The sequence below is a fragment of the Lipotes vexillifer genome, unplaced genomic scaffold, assembly GCF_000442215.2.
Source record: "Lipotes vexillifer unplaced genomic scaffold, Lipotes_vexillifer_v1.1 scaffold639, whole genome shotgun sequence".
Lineage (NCBI taxonomy): Eukaryota > Metazoa > Chordata > Mammalia > Artiodactyla > Lipotidae > Lipotes > Lipotes vexillifer.
In genome coordinates this window covers 975,898-985,188 of record NW_006786377.1, presented here as the reverse complement: position 1 = coordinate 985,188, position 9,291 = coordinate 975,898, and the positions used below count along the sequence as shown (strand labels likewise).

General features: G+C 36.7%; 1 protein-coding gene across 1 annotated transcript in view; it reads right to left on the bottom strand.

Moving 5' to 3' along the window:
- Positions 1-9,291, bottom strand: part of RGS17 (regulator of G protein signaling 17) — an 81,779-nt gene that overhangs the window by 24,662 nt on the left and 47,826 nt on the right. Inside the window, exon 2 of the mRNA XM_007458735.1 lies at positions 3,696-3,839. Within this exon, the coding sequence (XP_007458797.1) occupies positions 3,696-3,814 (119 nt within the window). The 5' untranslated portion in view covers positions 3,815-3,839. The remainder of the gene's footprint in view (positions 1-3,695; positions 3,840-9,291) is intronic.

Sequence of the window (9,291 nt, the reverse complement as noted above, 5' to 3'; positions counted from 1 at the left end):
GGCCCCCCCCCCCCCCGGGAGCAATGAGGAATTAAAGCAGAAGTGGATTAGCACCTAGAGATTTCCTTGAAAAAAATACTCTGGGTTATTTTAGTTTAACCTCTGATGTTAGGAGAGGAGGGTTCATGGGACAAGTTGGAAATTAGGTTTAAGCTCACAATGCATTTTGGAAGCTCTCCCTTTCTACCTCCTTTTTGTGGCACCTTGTTTTGTGAGCACAATGCAATTTCTGGTTTCCGACACACTTTCACAGGTGTCTGAACTACCCCATGGATTCACTGTCGGCAGTTTTGCAAGGACCCCACATCTTTGAAAGGTTTCTTTCTCATAAAGAAAAGGGAAGAGGGTTAACGACCTGAAAAGGCAGGTCATTCTCTTTGAATCCTGATATAAGGGGAACATTGTTTTGACAATTCTGAATCTCTAGACACGTGATCTTGACAAAGCTCTCCTGGTTGGGAACAGCTTTGTCCCTTGTGTAGGAGGGCTTGCAAGTTTACAGACTGTCTGCTTGATGGCCGAGACTCGGGCATCCATGACTTATTTGTGTAACACAGGTTAAACGGTCTCAACCTCATTCCTTTGCTTTCTCTTCTTGAAATGGAGGGCTCTGGGGAGAAAAGGGAGATAGATGGATTTGGGGAAGGAAGTGGTTCCTTGACAGGGACAGAGGACGTCGTGAAGTAATCCTAACTTTTGAGATTTTTGAAGGAAACTGTGGAACTATTCAGCAGTTATGTATTTATGCTCTGTATCACCACCCAAAATAAAGCATAGTGGTAATTTTATAAAGGCAGGAATAAATTTAAACACGAGAGAGGAGCTGATGATGAAATATGAATGAGAAATGCAAATTTGGGGAAAATACTAAGTTGTTTTAAAAACCCATAATGTGAGGCTTGAGTGAGGTATTTATATTTATTACTAGATATAGAAATTTATTTTCTTAGCACTCTATTTCCTTAAAAGGAGGTAAAATCAGCTACATGGCAACTATTCCTATTTACGAATGACTGTTACTTCATACATTCATTTCTAACATTTTGTCTTTTTGTTATACTCCTTTTCCCTAGCCTGGAAAATTTGAAGAACATTGCTTTCTTTCTTTTTTTTTTTTTTTCCACTCTAATAAGACTACAATTTTTTTCCCCTAAACTCAAAATGCAAAAATTATGATACTCTAAAAATGCATGTGTAAAGGACATCTCCACTTATACTGAGATAACAGAGTTACAATTAAAATGCAATTTAACTTTCATTCTTGTTTTTTAAAATAGTTGCTTACGTTAGAAATTACCTTACCTATCATTTATCATGTAAAGAAGGCATACGTTTACAGACTCCGCATTTTATGGCCTGGACTTGAGTGTCCATGACTCATTATTAGCAAACATATTTCTTAACAATACTCTCTCGTCTAAAACGAATAGAACATGCATCCAAGGCACCACGTGTTTAGGGTCCAAAAACCTGTCACCCTAGACACGTGGAGAGTTAATGCAGCTTCCAAAAGCTGTTTTGTTCTCCATCCATAGTCTGTGTTCTGTGACAATCTGATGCTCACGAGCTCACGTTGACTATTTTGTTATTTAATGTGCACTTTAAGAATTAATAAAAGCAAGTCTTGCTAAATATCTGTAGGACAGATAAAAGCAAATCTCACTACACATCTGTTTGACAGCAAATATTGCACAAAAAACCTTCAGTGTTTGGTGTTTTAATCCTGAAGCAATTCAGAAATAAGTTTTTGCAGGCAAACAAAATCATATACTAATTCCTGGAACATGGCGTAGAGCAAGTGAGAAATAGAAATATAATCCTCAACACGATGTAACAACATATCTGCGACATTTCATATGAACTTTAAAATAAAATCGTTTTCCTTTCCAAGATAATTTTTTGTATTGTATCTACAAGCTGATCTTTAAAAAAATATATACATGGTTTGAAGCCAGATCTTCTTTAAAGAGATTTTATTTTCCCAATATGAAGTGTTCCATAGCCCAGTAACTAACTCTTATTAAATGCATACTATGGGTCAGTCACTGTTCTCAGCTTGTATATGTTTCACTTCATTTAATGTTTAAAGCGATCTTATGAGGTAGGGATTCTTACTACTGTCATTTGATAGATGAGGAATCTGCAGACACTAAGCAACTTGCTGAAGGTCAAACAAATAGTGAAAGATGAAGAGCTTGAACCCAGGCAGTCTGACTTCAGAACCACCATGTTAAGTCACTACCCCGTATTTCACAGATTAAGACCAGAGCTAGCTGATCTCTTGAGGAATGAGAGAGAAAACTATGACACAGTTGCATTGAAACAGTTCTCTCCTCTAGGACTCTGTTGCCTCCATCTGAAATGCTGAATTTAAGGCTTAAGAATGAAAGAAAAAGGAATCATACATGACATTCCCCAAAAAAGAATCATCATCTGGGAAGCAATTTTGATATTTATAAAAACTACTTTAAACGTTCCAGATTGCTACAATATCGGATGGTTTTTCTGGAAATGAAGTTTCCTAGAGAGCTCAGAGCTTGTTAAACACCAAGGCTGCCACTGGAGCATTACATATTTCATCTTCTCTTTTGGCCACTGTGATAGAACATTATGCCACTATATCGTAACACCAACCATCATAATATGGACATTGAGAAACTGTAGAGATCATGTGTGAGAAGATGACTCAAGCATCTGGGCCTTTCTTTAGGGTTTTGAAACAGGTCATGGAGATCCAGGAGACCACTGCTAACCCAAAAGATCCACCTGTGAATTGGATCTTACAGTACCCTGAAACGTGTGGCTCTATGGAAATTCCATTAAGTCTAGCATTCCCCCGCTCCCACCCCGAGGAATCTCATCTTTGTAAATCTCAGGACTCTGGGTCTCACTGATTTTCTTATTTGAAGACTTTGGGAATTTGGAACTAAAGCAGGTTTTCTAAGGTGCCTGAACCGTGGACATTTAGTACGAGACAGGACCTTGAAAACCAACTTGTCTGACTCTTCATCACTTTGCCGGTGAGAAAACCAAAAAACAGAGATTACAACTTTGTCTGATGTCCCAGAGCCTGCCAGCGACAAAACCACAATGGAAAGCAGGTTCTCTGGCTCTAAGTTCAGAGTTTTTAATGAACTGACTTGGCCTTCATACCCATCATAGCCCCTGGCCTTTTAGATCTGTGGACATGAGTCTGTGGCACTTCTTTTTCTGTCCTTTTTGGAGTCTATGGCTGAAGTTGCCACCCAACTCTTTGACAGAACAATCAACACCACATGGAATAGCAGAGAACTAAAACACTACCCTGAATACTACATACAACGCTACTAGAGATTATCTTAGTGTTCTTGCACCTTCTGTAACATGGGAGAATGTTTTTTACTATTCAGTAAATATATAGCCATAATCTTATTTTTACCCATACCTTTAAGAAGTACGGGTGGAGAAAACCATGATATAAAACAATTTTTCATTCTTTACCTTACTACCAATTTCATTGTAGATTTTGAGGAAATATTATATTTTGCTTATGGAAATGTGTGCATTAAACCAATGATCGTTTCCAGTGATTCCTACTTGTAAAGGAAGAAAAAACGACAGATTAAGAAGTTTCTATGGTCCCGAGAGCTGACGTGCATGTTCACGCCATTTATGACCCAGCTCAGGTGTGGTATCACACAGATAAGAAGACATACCAGGAGCAGCTGCAACAACAGCACCAACAAAAGCAACACGTATTGTTGGGCCTCTGGTTTCCAGGTGCTTGAGACACAGCAGGTGTTTCTTCATTCTGTGACTGTTGCCTTTTTCGCATTTCAGCTACTGCAGTGCCCAATTGGCTGAAAGAAGAGAGAAAACATAAGGTCTGAAAAAATTATGATAAGGGTAAGTCGCCTATGCTGAAGGAAGCATAATTTCATTGAGGGGTCAGGAAAAGATAGTTTGAGAAAAGGTAAAAATGAATAAGCTTTAGCAGTCAAGTTGAAAATTCCCCAGAAATTTTTAAAGGCGAATATTCTAAAAACTTTGGGAACAAACTTCTACCATTATCTACTACATACAATCTTGGTAAGTGTTGCCACGTAATCGGAATCAGTTGGCAAGGTAAATATGATAAGGTTTGAAAATTTATTTTTAACTTCCTTCTGTACTCAAGGATGATTACAGCCGCTTGCCTTTATGAACACCTTTAAATAGTTATGGGGGTATGAATAACACGTTTCTCTGCTATTATTTACAATACAGTTATTTGAGCTTTACAAACCATTGCTGCAAGGTTTCTAACTCTATAACATGGTGAAGAACAGTTTGGTTTTGGTCCTCTCTCATCTCCTTTTAAAACGTACAGTCTCCTTTTTGGTACTCTGGCTCACCGTCCAGGGGCCTTCTCTTGATAATATGGGCAAAATGCCTTACTCTGTGTTAGGTGTCCCTGTAGCAAAGGCATCACCTCCCTGTCCTGCACTGCTCAAAATTTATTTTCATTTAGTAGATAACCGTGGAAAGACTAAAAATTTATCAAATCCAGGAGAATCATTTTGGTGGAATTTATATATCATGGCATATAAGAAAAATACTGAGGTGCAGGCTGCCCTAACTGTGACTTTACAAATGCAGCCAAGTGAGTTGCTACAGATTTATAAGACCAACACTGATCTAGGAGTTAGTTGATGATAAAAAAATAAAGTTTTATTTAGTAGACTAATATAAAATTTAGCATGAACTTTTAGAAAAAGGAATGAATTCTACTGAATAATATTTTCACAAATACACAATGTCTGTAAGTCACACGTATATATTGTCATATGTGTGACTGAGAACAATACTTGTTAAAAACATAAAGTACTTTGGGCTTTTTTGGCATTGTGAGCTCATGCTTTAAAAAATACATTTTCAGCTCTGAATACAATGACAGATACTTTAAAAAATACTGTATCCTTAAAAATAAGATAAACATCTCTTTAGACCAGAAACAGATGAGAAGACCACAATGGTAGATAAATGGGGGTAAAGTCACAGTCATTTTGTAATTCAGGTATGGGAACAGAAAGGTGCAAAAGTTCCAAACTCTAGTGGGGTAAAAAGTGCTCTACCATGAGTAGTGGGAGACCAGAGTTCAGACCGGAGTTTTACCTGAATAAAATCAGCGGCTGGGTTTCTGCCACTCATAAAAAGATGCTAAAAAACTATCTGTACCATCAATGGTACCTGGCTGCAGGAGAGAGGGGATGCATAGAGAGCCAATGAAACCTGACCTAAGCCAAACAGCCCACAGGTTCTGTGACTGGGCCAAGGATGTCTCCAAAGCCATTCCTGGATGGGAGGAAATCCTGAGATGCCAATGAAAGAGCTACTTTGGGCCTGAAGGTCTTGGGGGACTAGTGGAGACAACTGAGAAGCACTATAAAGAGTGAGAGTGAGAAATACACCTCTTACTCAGTGTGTTGCCTGAAAGCAAAAAATCCAATTAACACTAAAAACAGAAAGCCAACTCAACAATCATGAAATGAATATATTCCTGAGCAAATGCAAATAACAGAATCATCCAAAATTAGTGTAATAAACATGTTTAATATAAACAATATGATAAAGGAAAACACTGTTCATATAAGAGAACAAGAAATTATAAGAACAAATATAGGCAAAAATGAAACAAGAATAGACAGAATGAAAAATGGAAAATATAGAAACAAAACACATAGCCATTAAAAAGATTCAGATGGAATAATAATTTCCCAAAGCCACCCCCAAGAGAATAAGTGTCAAGGACTGTACCCAGAATCCAGTGAAAAGAGATAAAAAGATGAAACATAAAAAAGGGAATTGAGACAAGCATAGCAGTAACATTGAAAGACTCCCCCATATGTCCAACAAGATTTTCATCATCAGTAGAGTATTAACAGAGAATATTAACAGGAAGTATTTTCAAGGACACTGGCTGGAAACTTTCCAGAATTGGAAGGAAAAAACAAACAGAAGCCTTACAGTGAAAGAGCATACCACATGCTCATCAGGATTTATAAAATAAAAGTAAATCCACACATATATGCATAAAAATAGAACCACAGAACTCCCAAATAAAGATATAAGATGAATTACCCACAGAGGAGTAACAAGCACTGACAGCAGAATAGTGCAGCAGTCAGACAAGAAAAAGAAATAAAAGTTATCCAGACTGGAAGGGAAGAGGTAAAATTATCATTATATGCAGATGACATGATACTATATAGAGAAAACCCTAAAGACTCCACACAAAAACTACTAAAACTAATAAATGAATTCAGCAAGGTATCAGGATACAAGATTAACACACAGAAATCTGTTGCATTTCTTTACACTAACAATGAAATATCAGAAAGGGAAAGTAAAAAACAATCCCTTTTAAAATCACACCCCAAAAAATAAAATAAAATACTTAGGAATAAATCTGACCAAGTAGGTGAAAGACTTATATGCTGAGAACTATAAAACATTGATAAAGGAAACTGAAGATGATTTAAAGAAATGGAAAACTATCCCATGATCTTGGATTGGAAGAATTAATATTCTTAAAATGGTCATACTACCCAAAGCAATCTACAGATTTAATGTGATCCCTATCAAATTGCCCATGACATTTTTCACAGAACTAAAACAAATAATCCTAAAATTTATATGGAATCACAAAAGACCTAGAATTGCCAAAGCGGTCCTGAGGAAAAAGAACAAAGCTGGAGGCATAACCCTCCCAGACTTCAGACAATGCTACAAAGCTACAGTAATCAAAACAGTATGGCACTGGCACAAAAACAGACATATGGATCAATGGAACAGAATAGAGAGCCCAGAAATAAAGCCACACACCTAAGGTCAATTAATCTTCAACAAAGAAGGCAATAATATACAATGGAGAAAAGACAGTCTCTTCACCAAGTGGTGGTGGGAAAGCTGGACAGCTGCATGTAAATCAATGAAGTTAGAACACTCTCACACTATACACAAAAATAAACTCGAAATGGCTTAAAGACTTAAATAGAAGACAGGACACCATAAAACTCCTGGAAGAGAACATAGGCAAAACATTCTCTGACATAAATCATAGCAATGTTTTCTTAGGTTGGTCTCCCAAGGCAATAGAAATAAACACAAAAATGAACAAATGGGACCTAATCAAACTTATAAGCTTTTGCACAGCAAAGGAAACCATAAACCAAATGAAAAGACAACCTACAGAATGGGAGAAAATATTTGCAAACAATGCAACCAACAAGAGCTTAACTTCCAAAATATACAAACAGCTCATACAACTAAACAAAAAAACCCCAAACAACCCAATCAAAAAATGGGCAGAAGACCTAAATAAGCAGTTCTCCAAAGAAAACATACAGATGGCCAATAGGCACATGAAATGATGTTCAATATTGCTAATTATCAGAAAAATGCAAATCAAAGCTACAGTGAGGTATCACCTCACACCAATCAGAATGACCATCATTAAAAAGTCCACAAACAATATATGCTGGAGAGGGTGTGGAGAGAAGGGAACCCTTCTACACTCCTGGTAGGAATGTAATCGGTACAGCCACTATGGAGAACAGTATGGAGGTTCCTTAAAAAACTAAAAATAGACTTACCATATGATCCAACAATCCCACTCCTGGGAATATATGTGGACAAAACTCTAATTTGAAAAGATACATGCACCCCAATATTCATAGCAGCACTATTTACAATAGCTAAGACATGGAATCAACCTAAATGTCCATCAACAGATGAATGGATAAAGATGTGGTATATATGTACAACGGAATACTACTCAGCCATGAAAAAGAATGTAACAATGCCATTTTCAGCAACATGGATGAACCTAGAGATTATCATACTAAGTGAAGTAAGTCAGACAGAAAGACAAAAATCATATAATATCACTTATATGTGGTATTTAAAATATGATATAAATGGACTTGTTTACAAAACAGAAAGAGACTCACAGACATAGAAGACAAACTTACAGTTACCAAAGGGGAAAAGGGGGGTGATAAATTAGGAGTTTGGAATTAGCAGATACAAACTATATATAAAGTAGATAAACAACTAGGTCCTACTGTATAGCACAGAGAACTATATTCAATATCTTGTAATAACCTATAATGAAGAAGTATGAAAAAGAATATATGTACATGTATAACTGAATCACTGTATAACTGAATGTATATGTATAGCTGAATCACTGTATAACTGAATCATTCTGTACACCAGAATCTAACACACCACTGTAAATCGACTATCCTTCAATTTTAAAATGTTTTTAAAAATAAATGTAATCTAATTATTGGGGGAAAAAATATATAGAAGAAAGCACTAATAGCTTCAGAGAAGGAAAAGGATGTCTTACAAAACCAAGCCAAAAGGGAAAAGATGATTTTTGATACAGCTAATTTATCAAAAACCTTTGAACAAATAAAAGAACATAAAGTAAAAAAATGAGAACCAGACTGGAAAATACAGAGGACTAATATCTATAGCATATACGTAACACATCACAGTTTAAAAATACAAATAACCTAATAGAAAAATAGGCAAAGGAAATGTGCAGGCAGTTTACAGAAGAGGAAAATACAAATACCCCAGATTAGATGAATAGATGGTCAAAACTAGTGACTAGGGAAATTCAAATAAAAATATTATTTCATATCCAAATTTCCGACAGGTAAAAAGTCACACAATACCAATTTGGGGGCAGAACTTGGGTAATGAAAAGCTCTCATACAATCATTTTGAAGAGTAACATTGACTATGTAACAATGTAGTTAATATACGTAACTTACAACAAATTCCACTTTCATGTTTATACTTTGAAACTGTATAAGGTAATAAAAATACTGTAATTAGTGTCTTCATATTCATATGAAGACACTAATTACAGTATTTTTATTACCTTAAATTAGAAACAATCTATATTTTCATCTTTTCAGGAATGAATACAAAATGGTGATGTCACTGTGTGGTGATACATAAAACAGCACTTAAAATGAATAATTTAAATCTGTACGAAACAATTTGGGAAGACTGTAAAACAATGTTGAATGGAAAAAATAGCTGCAAAATATTAGATACAGGGCTTCCCTGGTGGCGCAGTGGTTGAGTCTGCCTGCCGATGCAGGGGACGCGGGTTCGTGCCCCGGTCTGGGAAGATCCCACATGCCGCGGAGCGGCTAGGCACGTGAGCCATGGCCACTGAGCCTGCGCGTCTGGAGCCTGTGCTCCGCAACGGGAGAGGCCACAACAGTGAGAGGCCCGCGTACTGCAAAA